The sequence below is a fragment of the Durio zibethinus genome, chromosome 22, assembly GCF_047325235.1.
Source record: "Durio zibethinus cultivar Kanyao isolate XHJ-2024 chromosome 22, ASM4732523v1, whole genome shotgun sequence".
Taxonomy (NCBI): Eukaryota; Viridiplantae; Streptophyta; class Magnoliopsida; order Malvales; family Malvaceae; genus Durio; species Durio zibethinus.
Window position 1 is genome coordinate 15,610,606 of NC_143183.1, and position 21,828 is coordinate 15,632,433.

General features: G+C 34.0%; 3 protein-coding genes across 4 annotated transcripts; 1 reads left to right on the forward strand and 2 right to left on the reverse strand.

Annotated features, from left to right (window-relative positions):
- Positions 1–1,430: 1,430 nt before the first annotated feature.
- Positions 1,431–9,245, forward strand: LOC111306657 (protein NETWORKED 1A-like). 2 transcript variants are annotated; one of them, XM_022904441.2, is made up of 5 exons: positions 1,431–1,585; positions 2,236–2,305; positions 2,439–2,716; positions 3,364–7,625; positions 7,863–9,245. In XM_022904441.2, the coding sequence occupies exons 3-5, from the start codon at positions 2,614–2,616 to the stop codon at positions 9,006–9,008; spliced, it is 5,511 nt and encodes a 1,836-aa protein (XP_022760176.2). In that variant the 5' UTR covers positions 1,431–1,585; positions 2,236–2,305; positions 2,439–2,613; the 3' UTR covers positions 9,009–9,245. The 2 variants fall into 2 exon arrangements, with proteins under 2 accessions (XP_022760176.2, XP_022760177.2); XM_022904442.2 differs by having other exon boundaries at positions 7,866–9,245.
- A 412-nt stretch (positions 9,246–9,657) lies between these two features.
- On the reverse strand, positions 9,658–11,910 carry LOC111306658 (small ribosomal subunit protein eS1-like). The gene is made up of 7 exons (XM_022904444.2): positions 11,813–11,910; positions 11,661–11,708; positions 11,457–11,562; positions 10,764–10,904; positions 10,479–10,664; positions 10,120–10,320; positions 9,658–9,959 (listed from the first exon to the last, which is right to left on the reverse strand). The coding sequence occupies exons 1-7, from the start codon at positions 11,821–11,823 to the stop codon at positions 9,864–9,866; spliced, it is 789 nt and encodes a 262-aa protein (XP_022760179.1). The 5' UTR covers positions 11,824–11,910; the 3' UTR covers positions 9,658–9,863.
- A 1,069-nt stretch (positions 11,911–12,979) lies between these two features.
- On the reverse strand, positions 12,980–15,007 carry LOC111307343 (Leucine-rich repeat (LRR) family protein). The gene has a single exon (XM_022905350.2). It carries the CDS (start codon positions 14,527–14,529, stop codon positions 13,231–13,233), a length of 1,299 nt encoding a protein of 432 aa, XP_022761085.2. The 5' UTR covers positions 14,530–15,007; the 3' UTR covers positions 12,980–13,230.
- Positions 15,008–21,828: the final 6,821 nt, after the last annotated feature.

Genomic DNA, 21,828 nt, shown 5'->3' on the forward strand with positions numbered 1-21,828 from the left:
AAGAGATTGACACATATCATAATTCTTTGATAATTTCTCAAAAGTTTAATTGAAGTACTTAAAACTTTGAATCCATTATTAAATAACCTCATCCTTTAGCACTATTAACAAAAAATGCTATAGTAATCATCAATCAATAAAATTTTAATATGTCAATAGATATTGCCAAGTCATAATTTTTATTAAAAAATTAAAAAAATGATAAAAATTGTGGATAACATTGAACCTTAGATCATGAAAAACTCACGCATAATTATATAAATACATGTCAAAATGTTACAATTAAATCGTAATTAAGATTTTTCATGTAAAAAAACTCTAAAATTTAGCTTGTGATAAAGATTGATTTTATTTTAAGTTATCACATTGTACACTCTTATTTATCTCATCTTATTATTTTTTTTAATAAGATTTAGAAATATTTTTGGAATTTATCTTAACATAAATTTTTTCAAATAGAAATATAAAAATACTTTCTCTTTATGGACTTGATTAAAAAATATAAAATTAAAATTAAAAAATTCTTAGCTCATCTCTTTTTAGTTTAGATTTTGTTAGGGTTAGTGAAAAATAGAGGAGAATTTAAAGCATAATTTGTGGACTCCAAACCTTAGAAAAAAGGTCTTCATTCTTCAAAAACCACAAATTCACAACCAAATTTTTTTTTTTAGGAACTCGAGAAAGAACATTATTAAGATTAAAGGTGATAACGATTTGGTTCGGTTTATTTTTTTTTAATATTACATAATATTATAAAATTTTAAAATTTAATATGAATCAAACTTTTATTTAATCAAAATTAAATTAAATCGAATTAAATTTTATCACTTTGGTTTATTAATTTTTAATTTTTATATATTATTTTAATATATTTAAATAGATCTTGATATAAAATTATTATTTTTATTTTATAAAAATTAAAAAAATATATAAAAATTTAAAAAAAAATAATTCAATTTGATTTAATTTTTTTTAATTTTTAATTTTTTGATTTAAAATTTAAATCGAACCTAATATATACATTTAATAATAAATTTAATTTAAATCAAATAAAAAAATTTAATCAAATCAAATCAAATATTATAATTTCAAATCAATTTTTGGATTTCTCATTTTTTATTCTCATCGGTTTTGAAATCTTACGAAGGGTAGAGTAGTCATTTAGTTTCCATTTCCATTTCAACTGCAGTTTATGAAAAACACAGTAAAATTAACAGAAAAATAGAAAAAGACATAAAAAAAGAATTTGATAATTTCATTAAACTCCCAATTAACAAGTACAAGCAAAGTCCTTTTCACTCTCTTCTTTGCTTATTTGCAGAAAGGGCGAAAAAATCAAGAAATTTTACAAATTTCATAAATATCTTACCTTGCTGACTTTGCTCATCCATTTTACCCTATTTTCTCTGCCAAATCTAAGAATATAATGCAAGGAACTCATTTGAGAGAGAAAAAGAAATGTCGAGAGACTTTGCAAGAAACAAAGAGAACAATGGGGTAACTTTGGCAAAGATGCGGCTGGAGGTTTACTATCACAGCTGCTGATCATCAAAGTCCCATTCCCAGATTTGTTTTGGTGTTTTGGGTATGTTTTTGATCCAAAATTTTTTTATAAGCACTTGTTTTTTTGCAGGTTTTTTTTATTACCCATTTGCTTAAAGTTCACTTCTTGCTATAAACATACTACTGTTTTTCTTCAGTTTTGCTGTTTTTGTTGAGTACCCATTTGCTAAAAGTTAATGTTTTTGTTGTAAAGATTTTTTTTTTAATGTTTCTGTTGTAAAGGTAGTTTTTTCTTCCTTTTTTGCTGTTTTTGTTGATGCCTATTTGCTCAAAAGTTGATGTTTGAATGCTAGCTTTTTCTTGGTGATCACAGTTAATTATCAGATTTTGTTCCTTTCGTAAGTCCTTGATGTGGCTTTTTTTAAAGACTTTAATTGTTTTCCAGTTTCGTGTAGTCGAGTTCTTATGGTTCGATTTTTCTTCTCTTTTGAGATCAGTTTGCCTAAAGATTATGATCCTTCTTTCCAAAAAAAAAAAAAAAAATCAGGATCATGTGCGTCTTTGGATAGTATATTTTCAAGATGAATTCCTTTTGTAATTGGACCACTGGGTACAAGTAACTTTTTTCAATCTAATATGGTTTCTTTCTTGTTGAATTACTTTCACTGCAAGTACAAATGTCGTATGTTATGGTGAAGATCTGACAGCGTCCTTTTCTTTTCAATGGATTAGTGCTTGTTAGCTTTTGAAGGCTGGAATAGAATCACTATTGCAAATCATTGGAGTGATCTTGATTGAGCAGGTAATTTGCACTATGTGCATGATGTATTATGGAGCCTTATTTTCAATATTTTAAAGAAGGTAGTGCAGATTTTATAGTTTTGATTCTTTTGAATATGCTTAAAGTTGCTTAACTTGATTATCTGACCATACAGGTGCAAGGAGTCCGGCATAAAAATCTCTAAGGCTCGTTTTGGAAAGATATAGAGTAGTGAAATAGAGTAAATTGTTATTCTGGCCTGGATCCATTACTTGGGTTTTTATCACTGGTATAAGGACCAGGCTTTGGCAAAGTCCAAACCGGTTGCACTATTATTCTTTGCTGGAATCATGGCAACTTTGTTACATTCTGAGTCCAGACGCTTGTATTCATGGTGGTGGGACAGCCACATTAGCCCTAAGAATTCGAAATGGCTTCAGGAAAATCTTACAGGTATAAAGTTTTCTTTATAAATACAGCGCTCCACTAGTGTTCTAGAAATTTTTTCACTGCAAAAATATGTTGTATGGTATAAAAGATATGATAAATTTTTTGATAAGTAGGATATTCAAAATTTTCATACTTTTTTATGTCAAAAGTTTAGTGTGAACTTAGGTAATAAATTATGTATGGCAATGGAAAGTTGCCGAATAGTTGAAAGCTTACTGAGTGAAATGTTTAAAAGTTACTTGCATCCCTAATTGCTCATTCAGATGGAATATTAGAACTGGTTTTTGTTAATAAACAAAAAAGCTTTTCCTGTTTGAATTACTGTTTTGCAGTCTATATGTATGTTAAAACCAAATTAGTAATAGATTTTCAGAAATTGGGGGGCGTCACTGGCTTTCTTTCTCTGCATAACCAGCCAATCAGTACCTATCTGCATCTGAACAAAAATAAAAATGGATAATCCAATTAATATCATAATTGTTTTGTGTGTGATCTGCCTTGTGTTCTCCTTAGCTCTTAAATCTTATTTCTACTGATTGTTAAAGATGATAGATTACTGTGCTTTCCTACGTGTCATTTTCTTTTTGCCTTGAGAATTTTCTGTTGTATGTTGGTCCATCTCCTCAACTTGAACTATTCTGTTTCAACAGATATGGATACTAAAGTTAAAGCAATGATCAAACTGATTGAAGAAGATGCAGATTCTTTTGCAAGAAGAGCAGAAATGTACTATGAAAAACGGCCAGAACTCATAAAATTGGTTGAGGAGTTCTATAGAGCTTACCGTGCATTAGCAGAGAGGTATGATCATGCAACTGTGGAGCTTCGCCAGGCCCATCGAACCATGGCAGAAGTCCTTCCCAACCAGGTACCTTTTGTACTGGCTGATGAATCACCCTCAGGCTCTTCAGGCCCTGAGGTTGAGCCTCACACACCAGAAATGCCACACCCAATTCGTGCATTCTTTGATCCAGCTGACTTGCAAAAGGATGCAATGGGACTGTCTTCAACTTTTCATGCTATAAAAAAGAGTTCTGGAAATTCAGAAGAATCAGAGTCTGGGATAAGCAAAAGGGGTTTAAAGCAGTTGAATGAGATCTTCGGGTCAGGAATAGTGCCTCCAAGTTCCAACATTGCTGAAGGAAGGATGAAGAAGTGGAATGGTGGTGAAGCAGAGGATGGTGAGCTAGGTGGGTTTTCTCAGTTATCTATTGAGAATCAAAATCTGAAGACCCGGGTTCTTTCCGAGTCTGAGTGTGCTGGTAAAGCTGAAACTGAATTACAATTTTTGAAGAAAACTATTGCTGAGATTCAAGCTGAAAAGGAAGCTGTCCTTCTGCAGTACCAACAGAGTTTAAAGAAGTTATCTAGCCTGGAGAGAGAACTAAATGAAGCGCAAAAGGATGCTGGGAATCTTGACGAACGAGCCAGCAAAGCTGAAATTGAAATCAAAATATTGAAGGGAGCATTAAGTAAATTGGAAGCTGAGAGAGATGCTGGTCTTCATCAGTACAATCAGTGTTTGGAAAGAATATCCAGCCTGGAGAATACTATTTCCCAATCCCAAGAGGATACAAAGGGGCTTAATGAGAGGGCTTTTAAAGCAGAAATTGGTGCTCGAAATCTTAAGATAGAGCTTTTTAGTTTAGAGGCTGAAAAGGAAGCTGGTCTTCTACGATACAAGCAATGTCTTGATATGATATCTGCATTAGAAAATAAAATCTCACTTGCTGAGGAAAATGTGGAAATGCTTAACATGCAAACTGAAAGAGCTGAAAGTGAAGTTAAAGCACTAAAAGAAGCTCTTGCTAAGCTGAAAGAAGAGAAAGATATTGCAGCTTTCCGGTATGAGCAATGCTTGGAAACAATAGCCGAGATGGAGAGTGAAATTTTGTGTGCCCAAGAGGATTCAAAACGATTAAACAGTGAGATTCTCCTCAATGCTGAAAAATTGAGGACTGTGGAAGAACAGCGTGTTTTGCTGGAGAGATCGAATCAATCTCTACAGGTAGAGGCAGATAATCTGGTGCAGAAAATAGCAATTAAGGATCAAGAACTTTCTGAGAAGCAAAAGGAGTTAGAGAAACTTCAGACATCACTGCAGGAAGAACATTTACGGTTTGTGCAAGTCGAAGCCACCCTACAAACTTTGCAAAAGTTACATTCACAATCTCAAGAAGAGCAGAGAGCTTTGACATTGGAGATTCAGAATAGGCTTCAAATGTTGAAGGAGTTGGAGATCAGCAACCATCAATTGGAGGAAGACATTCAGCAGGTGCAGGGAGAAAATCAGAGTCTCAATGAATTAAACAGTTCTTCTTCCATTTCTATTAAGAATCTGCAAGATGAAATTTTCAGCTTGAAGGAACTGAAAGATAAACTTGAAAGTGATGTTGCACTACAAATTGTCCGAAGTAATGTCCTCCAGCAAGAGGTTTACAAATTGAAGGAGGAAATTGAGGTGTTGAGTAGAGCATACCAGGCTTTAATTCAGCAGCTACTGTCTGTGGGTTTAAATCCAGAATGTGTAGAGCCGTCAGTGAAGGAATTGCGAGATGAAAACTCAAAGCTGAAAGAAGAATGCAGCAAGCATAGAGGTGAGACTGAAATTCTTTATGAGAAATTGAGGGACATGGATGATCTTTTGGAGAAGAATGCTGTTTTGAGAAGTTCACTGTCAGAATTTAATGGCAAATTGGAAGGGTCAAGGGAGCTGGTTGGGGAATTGCAAAAGTCCCGTGAATTTCTTCAGGGAGAAAAATCTTCTCTTGTTGCTGAGAAAGCCACTGTTCTTTCTCAGTTACAGATAATGACTGAGAATATGCAGAAGCTCTTGGAGAAAAACACATTGCTGGAAAGTTCTCTTTCTGGTGCCAATATTGAGCTTGAAGGCTTGAGATCAAAGTCAAAGACCTTAGAAGAATTTTGCCAGTATCTCAAAAATGAGAAATCCAATCTCGTAAATGAAAAAGAGAGCCTGATTTCTAAGCTAGAAAATGTTGAAAAGAGGCTATGCATCCTGGAATTCAGATTTAATAAACTGGAGGAAAAGTATACTGACCTGGAGAAGGAGAAAGAGTCAACACTCTCTCAAGTAGAGGAACTACGGGATTCCCTTGGTGTGGAACAACTAGAGCGTGCCTGTTATGTGCAATCAAGTGAATCTCGATTAGCAGATATAGAAAACCATGTCCATCTACTGCAAGAAGAAAGTGGGTTGAGGAAGAAAGAGTTTGAAGAAGAGATGGATAAAGCTGTCAAGGCTCAGGTTGAGATCTTCATCTTGCAAAAATTTATAAGAGACCTAGAGGAAAAAAACTTGTCTCTGTTGATTGAATGTCAGAAACATATTGAGGCATCCAAATTGTCAGATAAACTAATTAGGGAGTTGGAGAGTGAAAATCTTGAGCAGCAGATAGAGGGTGAATTCCTGTTGGATGAAATTGAAAAACTGAGGTCTGGAATTTTTCAGGTTTTCAGGGCTCTTCAGTTTGATCCTGTTAACGGGCATCAAGATGCTATTGAATCGGCTCAAATTCCTCTTTCATGTATTCTGGATAATGTTGAAGACCTAAAGAGTTCACTATCAAGGAACAAGGAGGAGAAGCAGCGGCTGCTAGTTGAGAACTCAGTGCTCTTGACTTTGATCGGGCAACTTAAATTAGAGGGCATTGAACTTGAGTCCGAGAGTCAGGCCCTTGAGTATGAGTTTGAGATCATGGAAAAGCAGAGTGCTATGCTACAGAAAGAGAAGCAGGAGCTTCTAGAGATGAACCAGCAGTTGATGTTGGAAGTTTATGATGGAAAGCTGGAGAAAGAAATATTAAATGCTGAACTGGAGACTCAACATGTAAAGTTGAAGAGCATGCAGGGAGCTTGCCTGCAATTGCAGGAGGAAAATTCCAAGCAGCTTGAAGAAAACAGAAGTTTGTTCAAGAAATTTTTGGACCTCAAAGAGGATATGTGTACTCTTGAAGATGAAAACAACATTGCCCTACAAGAAGCAGTAGCCCTTGGTAGTCTCTCTCTCGTTTTAGAGACCTTCAGTGCTGAGAAAGCTATTGAAGTTAAAGCACTTGCTGAAGATGTAAGTGGTCTCCAAGTGATTAACATCGATCTGAAGGAGAAGGTTGGGAAATTGGAGGAGAAGTTGGACAAGAAAGAAGCTGAAAATTTACGTCTGAATGAAACTGTTGAAAAGTTACACAAGGAGCTATATGCTGTCAAAGATTTGAATGACCAATTAAACTATCAAATTATTATTGGTAATGATTTTCTAAAACAAAAGACCATTGAGCTTTCAGAAGCAGATCAAAAGCTTCAGGCTGCACATAACTTGAATGCAGAGCTGTCCAGGTCTCTGGAGGAACTGACAAGGGAATGTGAGGAATCTAAACAGATTAGAGAAAGTTTAGAGAAGCAGATTCTCAAACTATCCAAAGATGGCAAAGAGCAGAAAATGGAAATTGAACACCTTCTTGAAGTAAATGAAAATTTGGGCTCTGAAGTTGTTACATTGCATAAGGAAATCGAAGAACAAAAGATGCGTGAAGAAAACCTGAGTCTAGAGCTGCAAGAGAGAAGCAATGAGTTTGAACTCTGGGAGGCGGAGGCTGCAACATTTTACTTTGATTTCCAAGTTTCTGCCATCCGTGAAGTTCTACTTGAAAATAAGGTACATGAGCTTACTGAAGTTTGTGAGACTCTTGAAGAAGAAAGTGCTCAAAAGAGTGCACAAATAGGACAGATGAAGGAAAAGGTTGAGTTCTTGGAAAGTGAAATTGGAGGTTTGAAGGTCTGGATGTCTGCATATATTCCTGTCATATCTTCACTGAGAGACAGTATAACTTCCCTTGAGCACAATGCCCATCTTCAGCGAAAGCTTTGTGTTCCAAGTAGTGAAAAAGACGAGGTAAATTTTCTATTCATATTTATGATTGAAACAACTTAGTCTCAAATCCAAGTTTGAACTTTGAAGAGGTTTCTGATTCCCCCCTTATTGGTCTAACACAATGTAAGCAAGTTCCTTGGTCAGAATAGGAGATTTTTGCGCCCAATCCAAGATATATGCATTTTTACATGCATGCATATATTCTGCCTTTTCTAATTGTATTATCAGATTTTACTACTAATAATTATTTGTTTTCAGCAGGATGTAGAAATGGCTGATGAACTTCACGAAATGAGGTCTGAGAAACTCAAAGAAGGACAAATTTCTTTTTTGACAGCTGGAATTTCAGACTTGCAGGAGTTGCACACTAGGCTTAAAGCAGTTGAAAAGGCAGTGATGGAAGAGATGGACAGGCTTGTAAAGCAAGAAAGTAATAGGAACAGCAGCCAAATTGAAGCTTCTGCTAATGGCATTGTGCCCCCATATCATGAAGAGAAGAAAGATATGCAAGTTGGTGATGAGCTTGCTCAAAACCTCCAGTCAAAGAAGATGAAACCTGAAATTTCTGAATTGAGGAATGGGATATTGTTGAAAGATATTCCCCTGGATCAGGTCTCAGATTGTTCGTTATATGGAAGGAGCAAGAGAGAGAATAGAGCAGCTGATGATCAAATGCTTGAGCTATGGGAGTCTGCTAAGCATGAATGTGTTGTTGATTCAACAATGAATGGCATGCATAAAGGGGCAATTTTAGCAGGGGAGATCATTTCTTGTCATCAGTTCGATGGGGTAGAGCAGAAAAATGATGATCTTTCTTTGGGAACACAGATTGAGAAGGAGCTGAGTATCGATAAGCCTGAGATATCTACTAGCATTAGAGAGCCAAAGAAAGGAGCAAAAGGCAGAAAGGTCTTAGAGAGACTTGCTTCTGATGCTCATAAATTGACGAGTCTTCAAACTACTGTCAAAGAGCTGAAAAAGAGAATGGAAACCAAAAAGAGGAAGAAGGCATACGATCTAGAATATGGCCAAGTTAAAGAGCAATTGCAGGAGGTGGAGGATGCCATCATAGAGTTGGTGAATGTCAACAGTCCATTAACTAAGGATGTTGAAGGGAGTCTATCTTTAGATGGGACAAACTCAGCTGAGCTGGAAGAATCTGGAAATAGTGACAGGAAAAATGTGCAAGAGCGGGCAGAAAAACGGTCTGAAAAGATTGGAAGATTACAGTTTGAGGTGCAGAGCGTGGAGTATATTTTGCTTAAACTGGAAGATGAAAGGAAGAGCAAAGGAAAAAACAGAAAGGGTGTCCTCTTAAGGAACTTCATCAACAGTGGTGGGAGACGAATTGGAAGGCAGAAGAAGGCTTGTTTTTGTGGGTGTGCAAGACCTACTAATGACTGAGGCTAGCAGACAGAAGAAAGCCTGTTGTTTCTTGTTAGCCACAAATTTCCATTGGGGGTATTATTCTTAATATCTATCGAGAGCAAACTGTTACTACTAGCTTTTAGAGCATTGTAAGAATTAGGCCTCATCTAATCAATCAATAAGCTGCCTCCAGCATTTTATCATGCAATTTCTGGTAACAATGTCAAAGAATTAGAACTTTCTTTTATATCCAATTACATTTACTCTGGTCAATGGAATTTAAACTTGAAACATGCAGCTCGACAGCTCAAGTCGCATACTTCTATCTCCATTTTGGTTTTAGATTTTACAAGGAGTTGGCTATTTGATGTTATTGACCCTGGCAATAGAACTACAAATCATTTGATGTTACTTAAGCTGTGCTGGTCTCCGAATACTTTCAAGGCCATTGTCATAAAAAATGATTTAGCAGCTGTCGCAGCTGCCGGCCGAACTTCACGTGATATTTATCAAAACGCCATCTCCATATCCCAATGTAGAAGTTCTAAAGAAAATGGAACCACTTTCATTTCAGAGACCAGAAACAAAACCCCATCATTAAAATACTCATTCCAAATGGGTGGGTGTTCATATGGTAGCATTAGCAAAACCAGCAAGCTGTACAATGCACAGTGACCTAGGGGTATTTCAGATCAATGGGATAACATTAATTGTATAGATGATCGATACCAAAACAGACATGTCCAAGGAGTAACATGTTGTCTACTGAATATTTCGTTTATCCTTGTAATCAAAACATGCAGATATTCTCTAATCGAGTTTCCAACAAAAAGAAAATGATCAACAAAACTCTCAGAAGCAGAAAAAACAAGATATTCAACGACTCTTCATTTAAGCTCCAACAACCTCTGGGGTAACCTCAGCCGTTGTCTCATCAGCCGGCCTCTCCACTTTCAAACCAACATCTTCTGTGTAATCACCATGAACCTAAATGAATAAAAAAATAATCAGGCACAATGCAGAAATAATTTGATATCACATTCAGCTAAAGATGCCTAGTCGTCATGGCATATTTAATGTTTTCATTGAAAGGCTTGATAGAATGCAGAGAAATACTAAAAGCAAAGAATGGATATTAGAAACATGCCTCCATCAACTTTCCAAGATCAAACTTGGGAGCCTTCAAAATTTTGACTTTACGAATGAACACATTCTGCAAAGGATAGATGCTAGACGTTGCCTTTTCAATTTCTTTTCCAATCATCTCGGGAATGAACTTTTGAACTAATTCCTTCAAATTGCATGATGATGCTTGGGCAGTCATTATCTCCCTCATCTTTCGCCGTATCTGGAAAACAAAAGCAACTTCACTCAGTCATCATGGAATAGACCAATTTGATGAAAGTCACATACAGTCTGAACGTCTCAATATCTCTCAAGGTATGTAAGACAAGCAAATTTTTTTACAAGTTCTCAATATCATGTAAGTCAAGCAAATTGTTTTACCTGTCTAATCTGGCTGGATTGTGCATAACAAGTCCTTTTAACCTGGTTTGGGCGTCTCTTAGTGAATCCAATGCAGAAAATTCTCAAAGTGTAATTGTCAGTTGTCTTCACATCCACATGAGCTTCAATCAGAGTTTGCCATTTACGCACTAAAGACCTCAGTTTGTCAGTTGTAAAATCCATTCCCTGGAAATTTGAAAGGAAAACAAAGCAAATTTTTTTAGTTTATTACTACAAACAACACTGAAACAATGGAGTAAATAAAGATATTTATTATTATCATACCCAGAAGTTGGTCAAAACATTTTTTCCTTGAACATCTTCAGCTCTCAATCGAATCTTTCTGTACGCATGATCCTCATCACCACCTTGAAGATCAGCCAGTGAAATCTCAAACACACGGTGCTTGAGTCCTTCTGAAGCAATCTATCAATGAAACAACCAAGTTCAAACTATTTATCTATATACCTAGAGATCAAATTGTAAATGCTTATAACTAAATGTATTAAGCAGGTCTAACTTCATTGTTCTGTACCTACAATGCAAATTTAAATGTTACAAAGATTTTCCCACATCTACATAGCATATTATAGATAGAACCAACTCATGAAGTCAGTTAATTCGCTAAATAACTGCAGCTGACTACGCAAGACTAAAAAGAATAGAGAAAAAATACATTTAAAGTTTCTCAACAATGAATTCCTAGAAAGATAATTGAAGAAAGGAAATTGATCTCATGGCATTCAGACTCTTTCTAGAGTTGCTAGTAAAATCAAATTGTTGCATCCTCCTCCAGGAAATTGCCATGTAGTGCCAGGTCAACATGAATTTAAAATTTGATACCGAACACAAGATTTTCTCACTCAATTGTGAAACAATGTACAAAGAATCTGAATGAAACCCAGTTTCTCCTCAGTTTCAAAATATCCAAAAAACTTACATACAACAAAAAGCAAGCATTTTCAAAAGAAAACAAACCTTGGTACCCTGAGTACGGGTAACAAGAGTCTTCCCAACATTTCTGGTAGTAAAAACTGAAGGAGCCTTGATATCATACCAATCCTTCTTAGCAAATGGATCAACTCTAAATAAAACCAAACACAAACAAAATTTAACTAACAGATCTCTTTCAAAAATACCCAGAGCATGATTAAGGATAAAATCAATTAAAAAAATACTCACGCCTTCTTCTTTCCTCCCTTCTTTCCCTTGGAAATCCTCTTGTTCTTCCTATGTTACAACACATAGAGAGAACCAACAAAACAGATCAGAATGAAGAAATGAAGCTAAACCGATTTGAAGAATGAGAGGGACTATGAGAAAGAAATGAGTACCCAACGGCCATGTTTGAAGCTTTGCTGGTTAGCTACAAAGAGCAGACGGACGGCTGCAAGAGAGCTAAACCCTTTGGTTTTAGTATGTGAGAGACTTCAAAACCCTATTTTTGTTGTTGGGTTTATATATATAGCTCTTTGATAGATCGTTTTCGGAGTCTTTAGGGTTGTGCTCGAGGGTTTTGGGCCTTTTTTGGTGACTCAGATTTGGGTTTTGAGCAACTAATATTTGTTTAGTTTTAGCATTTTGTTGTTAGAGTTTTGAACCTAAATTCAATAATTGAGCCCACTAATCCTTCTCAGGCTGTCAGACATAAGCCCAAGTTTTTTTTTTTTTTGTATAATTTTCCTATTTGTTTTGAAAAAGAAAATATGTTTAATTTTTTTCAAAAAAATTATGATTTGAAAATAAAAAAATTATAGAGATTAAAATTTAAATTAAAAATTTATTAAATACTACTTTTTAAAAATAATTTCATAAACTAACTAAATTAAATCTCAAACTCAAAATATTTAATTTATCCTCATAAATTTCTACCTTTCTTAGTAAATCATACAATGCATGCATACGTTTTTCAGTCAATTTTGATATCATGTTCTTTTTTTTTTTTCACAAATGCTAATAATAGCTTACTTTAGTAGGAAACCTTTTGGTATTGTTTTTGTAATACACAGTAAAATAAGTACTCATATCATATGAAATTGGATGCTGGGGTTAGATCAATTTTTTTTAAGCCTATTTATACCCTAAGTATTGCCGCCATTAAAGCGTACGAAAATTTTAATCCAAATTTACTGGAAGTCAACCTTTAAAAGAATTGCATGAACCATCACGACCAAAGATTTCAATTTGTACTAATTAGCATATTTAGATTCATCTAAGTTTTTTAATCGAAAGTTATTATTGATTTTTTAAGCCTTTCTACTTTTTTTAGTTAAAATAAATTAATCAGAATTTAGGTACAAATTATTTTTTCTTACCTCGTCACCTCACCTCTCTGGTTGACCATAAGATAAATGATTAAAAGATAGTTCATCTCAACCTGCTTTAGATATGTATTTTATTGAAGGTCGTATCTTGCTCTGATTTTCCTTTTTTTCTTTTTTTTTTCCTCTTTTTACCTTTGGCCAAAACTTTTGTTTATTGAAGAATCAGAGTAATGAGGAGACAATACCATAGGTTTTTATTTTTATTTTTTTGACATAAGACAATACCATAGTTTTTGAACACATAATTAGCTTATATGGAAGCATTTGGCTATGAAATATATAGCAATGCAAAGAAAGAGATGGAAACCTGATCAGCAACATAATTATTCTCACCAATCCAGAAAATGTACATCAAATAGAAATTGTATGTTGCTTCTCAAAAGAGAAATAGAAAAGAAAAAACCCAACTGTGTTTTAACTTGATTTGGTCATGGCCAAAGATGCACTGGTGGTGGTGGTGAAGGTGGTGGTGGTGGTGAAGGTGGAGGTGGTGGTGAAGGTGGAGGTGGAGAAGGTGGAGGTGGAGAAGGTGGTGGTGGTGAAGGGGGAGGTGGAGAAGGTGGTGGTGGTGAAGGTGGAGGTGGAGAAGGTGGTGGTGGTGAAGGTGGAGGTGGAGAAGGTGGCGGTGGACTTCTAGGCGAGCAGCCAGAGATACTACAATCAATTGGATGTGCATAGAAAGACTTGCATTCCATTGGTGATCTCTGCAATGGCCTATAGGGGATACAATTCTTTCTATCATCTTTGGCCCGCAACTTGAGGCATTTTAAAGGTTCATAAATGAAGAAATTGTTGGAGTAGGTGAAATTCTTCAGCTTAGGCAATGAACATATGCTTTCTGGAATATAACCAGATAGTTGATTGTTTGCCACATTAAGCTGCTCCAAGCTCTTCATTTCCCCAATAGCATCTGGCAAAGGGCCAACAAGCTTGTTAGAGCTAACATCAAACACTGTCACTCCCTTTAACGCACCAAGTTCTGGTTTCAAACACCCTGTGAATCCATTGTTCATGAAAATGATTTGCCGGAGAGTTCCTGCCATCTGTACCAAACTTGATGAAGGAAAGCAACCTGTGAGGCCATTATTGGCCATGACAATAACTGATACAGGAGAGTTACCAAGGTTTTTTGGTAAGGATGATTGAAACTTGTTGTTGTTAAAGAACAAGGCATCTAGTTTCAGATCAAACAACTGTGAGGGGATTGCACCACTGAATTGATTGAATCTGAAGTCAAGAAATTTGAGTGAAGGTAAATAAAGAACAACGTAAGGGAACTCTCCACTAAATTGGTTATTACTAATATCAAGCTCATAAAGAAGGTTAAGTTTTCGAAAGCTTTCAGGTATCTTGCCAGAAAAGCGATTGGAGTTTATGTGGAAAAGAGCAAGGTCAGTAAGGAGGCCAAGGTCTTCAGGTAAAGAACCAGATATGTTGGCATGGTTTAAGTCTATTCCAGCCACTGTAGTAATGTGAGGGTCATCCGGGGCTGGTGCGCAAAAGACACCGGTGTAGTTGCAAACCTTTGGGCCATACCAATTTGAGGCAAAGCCATTGGGGTCAGAGGTCATGGCATGTTTCCAAGCTTGGAGGGCTATATAGGCCTTCAGAAGTCGAGGGTTTGGGATGAATGGTGGAGTAATATTGACATCTATTAGGCCATGAGAGGATTTAGAGAAGATAAATATGATAGCTAGGATCACCCCAAGATGTGGTATTTTCTTCATTTTGGAGAAGGATATGTCATGAATGAGAATTAGGAACTATATAAGCTATATTGACGACTCTTTTGAGAAGGTTGAATGTTGTACTAACTAATCAATAATTTGCTAACAGCATTAAAAAAATGTGAGTTAAAAGGATGAAAAGCATGACTGCATCTCATCTTCATTTTTTATTGGATATTTCTTTGGAAAATTGAGACTACATATAGTGGAATACAGACTGGATTTTAATTTAAAAATTTGACTTTGATCAAGAAGAGAAGCAACATGATCCTTGAAAACGCTTTTACATACTGTTTATGGGAATGTACTGGCATCCTGAAGATAGAGTAAAGTTTCTGGTGAATGGTTCAACAGAAACTGATAAATGATGTTACCCAAAACACGCTTTTCGCCTTTGAGCCACCATAGGTTTAAATTTTAGATAAAGACTAGACTTTAAGTTCTTATAGCAATCCAGGGTGATTATTTTAACAAAATATGTTTTGTGGCTTTAATTAATTAAATCAAAAGTTATATGCAAATTAAGCAAGCATATTTTGACAAAAATGTGCTGGCTGCTAGAAAATGAAGGTCAATCAAGATAGTGATGAAACTGCTGATTTCTATGGGAACAGTGTGAAGACAGGAAATAGGAATCTGAGGAACTAAGAAAGCTACATTTTTTCTTATTATAGGTTTTAAGTATACATCCAGGGTAGTTTTGAGAAATTTTATTTATAAGAGGGAATCTGTTTCAGATTGTGGTTGGTTATCCACAACGTTTCTCACCTCCGTCTATCATTAAATCTTGGTGGTTGGAAAGTTAAGATCAGTCCATAACACATAAAAGCTGTCAGTTGTGCATGTAATATTTAATAACATGTTGCCTGAGTTGACAAAGCAAATGTTTGTTGTTCATGAGAAGCTAATAAGTAAGCTTCCATGGGGACCCTCCGAATTTTCTTGTCCTAGTGGTAATGAAGAAGATAAGTTTTAAACAGAAAGAAGTCATTGCCTCTTGGCAATTATCCTTTTTCCCACAAAATTGGATGTGTAACACTCAGGCTTATTACCAGTAACTTTCTCTTTTCTATCCAATGTGAGATTGAATCACTTTGCCTTCTCCCTTGTTTAAGATCACCTTAAACCCAATATTTTAAAACACCAATGATTTAATTACATTTTACAGGGTAATATAAATTTTCTATTTAAACCCTACTTAACCAAAATTTAGAAAAGAATGTGTAAGGTAAGCAAGCTTTAAACAGATCCAATTCATCAATTTATTGGCAATAACTAATTAAGTTGCACCATGAATTCAAGCATATGCTTGAATCAAGAACTCTGTTTTTTTGGGGCGGATGTTGGTGTTTTTCTCATATGTGAAGCTGCGTTTGAGAGAGAGAGTTAGAACCAAAGTCGGCCAATATAAAGTATTGGTTTTGAGGGAAACATGCTTGAATCACCAAAATAGAAAATAAAACGTAATGAAGCAATAAAATCAAGACAATTTATTTTATAGGAAGGAAAGAGTAGGTTAAGTTCAAGCACTACAACTTGGCAAGAGATCCCAGAAATGTCCCAATAGAGCCAAAATCTATATGATCAGGAGGAAGTTAAGTACTTAGTTATCAGAAAATATGTGAATATCTGCAGTTATATTTGGTATCTGGTGACAAAGAAAATGAAGAGCATTGAAGTTAATTAAAACCAAAAAATTATAGAAACAAACTAAACATTAAAAAATGTCATGTCCGCCCCTTGGGTCCATGTGACAATATATATATATATATACACACCACCAAACTCATCTGACCAAGTCAGTGAAATTAGAGCAGTTATAGCATTCAGCAATCTTGAACAATCCTTTAATATATGTGAACAAATAGAAAACAAAACCAGGAGGAACTTTTCAGTGCATTGGAGCAATAAGATATGTAGAAACAGATACCAAAAAGACGATTAGCTGAGGACGAAAATTTTAATTTTAATTAACAGTTTTATTTATTGTCTGGTATGCTGAGGTTTGGTTGTGCTTGTTTCTATTCATTGTCTTGTTATATATATGGATGATATATACCTTAATGTATTAATAAGTGATTGGCTTAATTGGTTAAGGTTTTTCATCCTCGACGAAAAAATCTTAGGTTCGAATCTGTTGGTGATCGCTTGTTGAGATCATTTTAAATGTATAATCTGCATTCAATTGTCGAACACAGTACATTTTACCTTGATATGAAAAATTAAGTAACTTATTTACTTTAGATTTTTCGTTAAAAAAAAGATATATACCTTCATATACATACATACATACATACATACATACATTCATACATATATATATATATATGTTGGTCAAATTTAGCCTTTATGCAGTGAATGAGATACATCAATGAGGACTGTTGTCTGTTCCTTTATTACTTTATTTTTAAGGTTTAAAGAAGATAATAAAATGAAACTAGGTCCAATGATGATGATATTCCATGCAAGTGAACAAACTTAATTCATTTGACTTGGTCTATTCACTATTATTAAGCTTTCCTAGCAAGTTGAAGGTTTTGGAATTTGTCTCTTCAATAATCAATATAAATAATTAAATATGTTTACAAATTTAATTTGATACTTGTGGGAAAAAAGTCCATGATAAATTTTTTTAATCAGGAATGAGCATGATTACCAGTTTTCGACAAAGGATGATGATTAGCACGGTTCTAGAATCAAGATTTCCTTTGATCCCCTGCAGGAAGTCAAGAAACCAAAGTCATTAATTATGTTAAGAGTAAATGGTCTGATCAAATTATCTTCAACAATGTCGGCTACCAATAGCTTGGTTTGCCTAATGAAATAACCTTTTCTCTTTTTACCTAAAACAAAACGTTTCAAAACAATTAGAAAAAATTAATGGGTATACAGAAAGCGCAGAGCATTCTTGTGATGAAGATTGAAATCGATGGTTAGTTGGTTACCGCTGCAAAAGTCATCAAAAGTCCTAGCTACTACAATATTTTTAGCTTTTAACTTTAAGGTTTTTCTTTCTTTCTTTTCTTTTCTTTTCTTTCTTTTTTTTTTTTTTTTGTCTCAGCATATTGCAAAAAGAGAAAATTTAATCATTAGGGTCTTCAGTTGAATTTATGCAAATTGGCAATATTGTTCTCATGTTGACAAATAGAAAATGAAAGCCAACACTTGTACAATTTGATTGAGTATTGAACTCTTAATTTTACTAATTAATGATTGGCAGCCTCAAGAATAAATGAAAAAAAAAAAAAGAAAATTGCAGCTTAATTTATCAAATGTTGAAAGCGCCGGTGGTTTTGCAAGCATAGAAGAAAACAATGGATGGAGGGCATAACATAGAAAATGCTGATCATCTTATGTCAAAAGAATACTACAGCACTCCTCCGAGTTAACATAAATAAAAGGGTATCGTTCATTTGGTTTTCCATTTTAAAAAGAGATAATGTACTAAATAGCTCTTGAATTATAGTGGTTTGTTTGATTTGGTACTTAAACTAAAAAAGTTACTAAATAGATACCTGAATTACAAAATTGATACATCATGTAGACACAAAATGATATATAAGCATGCTTATGTGACTTATGTGACCAAAAAATGTTTAACCCTAAACCCAAATAAAATACCCTAAACCAGTAAAAAAAAAACCAAAAGTTTAAACTATAAAAAACCCCAATTCAAACCCCCAAATCGTTATTCTATTCGTATGAAAATTTGAATCGTTCTTCTAAGAATTAAACAAGAAAGTGATGGAAAAGACGTTAAAGTGAAAAGTTTTAGGTTTGATTTGATTACACTATCTGATCGAAGTACTGGATTTCTTCACTAGAACAAGATGAGTCGGGGAATTGATTGGCACAGGGAGATTTCTAGAGTATTTGAATTTGATTTTGTAGAGCAAAGTGAAAATCAATTAGGGGTTACAAAACTTTGTAAAGTTTACTAATTTTTTTTTCTCTAGTTTAAGGTTACAATAAGTGTTGGAAATGTGACTTTTTTTATTTCAAATGCTTTTTTATTCAATAGGAGTTTATGTGGGCATAGCATTTAATTTTTATATACCTTTTTATTTGGGCATAACACTTTCTTTTGATCAAATTTTTGCATGCATGTTGGATTGTATGTTTGGATTTTGCGATCTGGTCCCAGTTTATTTGCATGATTTTATTCATTATACTATTAAAAGCTTTGTTTATTATATTTTTGTTGCTTTTGATGCAACTAAAATAATGGTTTTTATGATGTTTCCTTTAAAGTAGATCTTGATATGATTTCATTTACTATGTTGTGCAATATGGTTAAAGAGGCTGGGTATGGTACTACTACTATGTTTTATTACTTGCCACAAGGGTCTAGTGTTGAGAATGGATTAATATTATACTATGATAATGCATCATTTGGTATGCTAATAGATCATATGAGGGGAATGAGAGAGATACATGTATATGTGGAACATAGGATTGATATACCTGAGTTTGTAAATGATATACCATTATTGTCAAGTTAGGAGCATAATGAGGAGGTTAGGAAGGATAACAAAGAGGATGCATGCAATATGGAAAATGAAAGTAATGGAGATATTAATAGTGAAGAGGCTACAAACATTAGTAAGGTAGATGATAATAATGTAGGTGGGTGAGTTGAAAATGATAGTAATTTTGTATATGCATTTGTACATGTGACTATGTTGGATGCAGGTGCACTTGAAGGTTCACATGAGGATGCAAATGAGGGTAAAAATTCATACAGTGAGAAATAACCCTTTGAGAATATGAGTGGGGCTCGGATATTGATGATGAAAAAATACAGAATATTAGAACATGTTACACTAAGTTTAGAGAAAAAAGAAAAATAAGGTAGTGAAGAGTAATGAGATCCCAACAGAAATAGATTTTGAGGGTCTTTTGCAATAGATTAAAAGAAGAAACAAAAAAGCAAAGAAAAAAAAAGAAAAAAAGAAAAAAAAAGAAAAAAAATAAAAATAAAAATTATAAAATGGTGTCTACAGTTGCCCCTCTTTGCCTATTTTTGAGAATCAAGAATAAGGCAAAGACAAACAGACAATCATTTTATTTGGAAAGAAAAAACATTGAGCATAATTTTTTTTTTAAAGTTTAAAAAGCTCATCTAATTAAAGGCTCAACAACTTTAAAATTCATCATCTTGCGAAAGCTTCTCTAAGTAGAGGCTCAATAACTTTAAAATTCATCATCTTGAAAAAGCTCCTCTAAGCAGAGGCTTAACAACTTTAAAATTCATCTTGAAAAAGCTCATTTAAGTAGAGACTCAACAACTTTAAAATTCATCATCTTGGAAAAGCTCCTCCAAGTAGAGGCTTAACAACTTTAAAATTTCATCTTGAAAAAGTTCCTTTAAGCAGAGGCTCAACAACTTTAAAATTCTCATCTTGAAAAAGTTTTTCTAAGCAGAGGCTCAATAACTTTAAAATTAAACTATTGAAAAATAACTTCGAATATTACCATAAAAGGGGATTTAATCTCAAATATCACCACTAAGAAGATGTTAATGACTTCAGATATCACCACCGAAGAAAATGCAAATGATTTTTTAACACTCGGATATCACCACCGAGAAGATGTGAATAACTTTGGATACTGTCACTGAAAGAAACTCAGATATCATCATTGAGAAAATGTAATTCAAGCTTTAACACTCGGATATCACCACCGAGAATATGCAAATGACTTCGGATATCGCCACCGAGAAAATGCAATTCAAACCTTGACACTCGGATATCACCACCTAGAATATGCAAATGACTTTGTATATCGCCACTGAGAAAATATAATTTAAACTTTTACACTCGGATATCATGATCGAAAATATGCAAATGACTTTGACATTCAGATATCACCACCAAGAATATGCAAATGACTTTGAATATCGCTACCGAAAAAATGCAATTCAAACTTGGATACTCAGATATCACCACTGAGAATATGTAAAAGACTTCGAATATTGCCATCGAGAAAATGCAATTCAAACTTTGACACTCAGATATCACCACCGAGAATATGCAAATGACTTCGGATATTATCACCGAGAAAATGCAATTCAAACTTAGACACTCGGATATCACCACTGAGAATATACAAATGACTTCAAATATCACCACCGAAAAAATGTAATTCAAACCTTGACAGCGGATATCACCACTGAGAATATGTAAATGATTTCGGATATCACCACAAAGAAAATGTAATTCAAACTTGGACACTCGGATATCATCACCAAGAAAAGGTAATTCAAACTTTGACATTCAGATATCACAATCGAGAAGATGCAATTCAAACATTGACACTCGAATATCACCACCAAGAAAATGAAATTCATACTTTAATACTCGGATATCACCATCGAGAACTTTGAAAATAATTTATGACAATATTTTTCTTGAATGTTACCAATTTCATTGAGTTAACAACTTTTTTGTTAGCTAGATTGGTCTTAAAGCTCTCATCTTATGCCATTTTATTGAAATTCTTAAAAATTTTTTATCTTTTGAATATGTTTTTGTCCTATTTTTTTTTTCTTTTTTCTTCTTTAATGTTTCCAAAATTGGTGAACACCATTATGAGGCAAATGAAATGTAAATTTTTTTTTTTAAAATGATGCTCATGAGATGCAAATATCTTTTCTTAAAAAGATGTACATTAAATGCAAATGTCTTTTTCAAAAATACTAATACACACTTGCTTTATCAATGAAGGACATGCTAATGATGCAAATGCAATGTCAAAAGGTTCAAATACTCAATTTTTTTTAATAAAGGTCGAGATATGCAACTACCCAAAATCTTTTTTTCTTCAAAGTTATTTTTCTTTCAATCTCGAATCTTTAATCTCAATTCCAAATCCTTTTTTTGCTAATCATTTTTCATCAATTTTGCTTTCTTTCTTCACAATTTAGATTTCTCAACTTCTCTTTATATTTTTCATCTTCAAATCAAACATGCATATGATCAACTTGAACCTAGTAAAAGTGAATTGAAGAAAATAAGCCATCGAACTGTGGTGAAACTCAACTGATTAAATGTACTTTTGTATTAAAAAGTGTTTCCCATAATGATTTTTATTTTTCTCAAAGTTTTTTTTCTCAAAAATATTTTATTTTAATGGCAAAATTCTCACAAGAAAACTGCCTTAGTCAACTTTTATGAAACAATGTGACTCTTAAGTCTCTAAAAAATGGTGATCATTATTATGCAAATATCTAAACAAAATGGTAGTTTCATCTTTTCAAATGGCTTGGATGATCAATTGTCATAAGGACTTCACAACTTG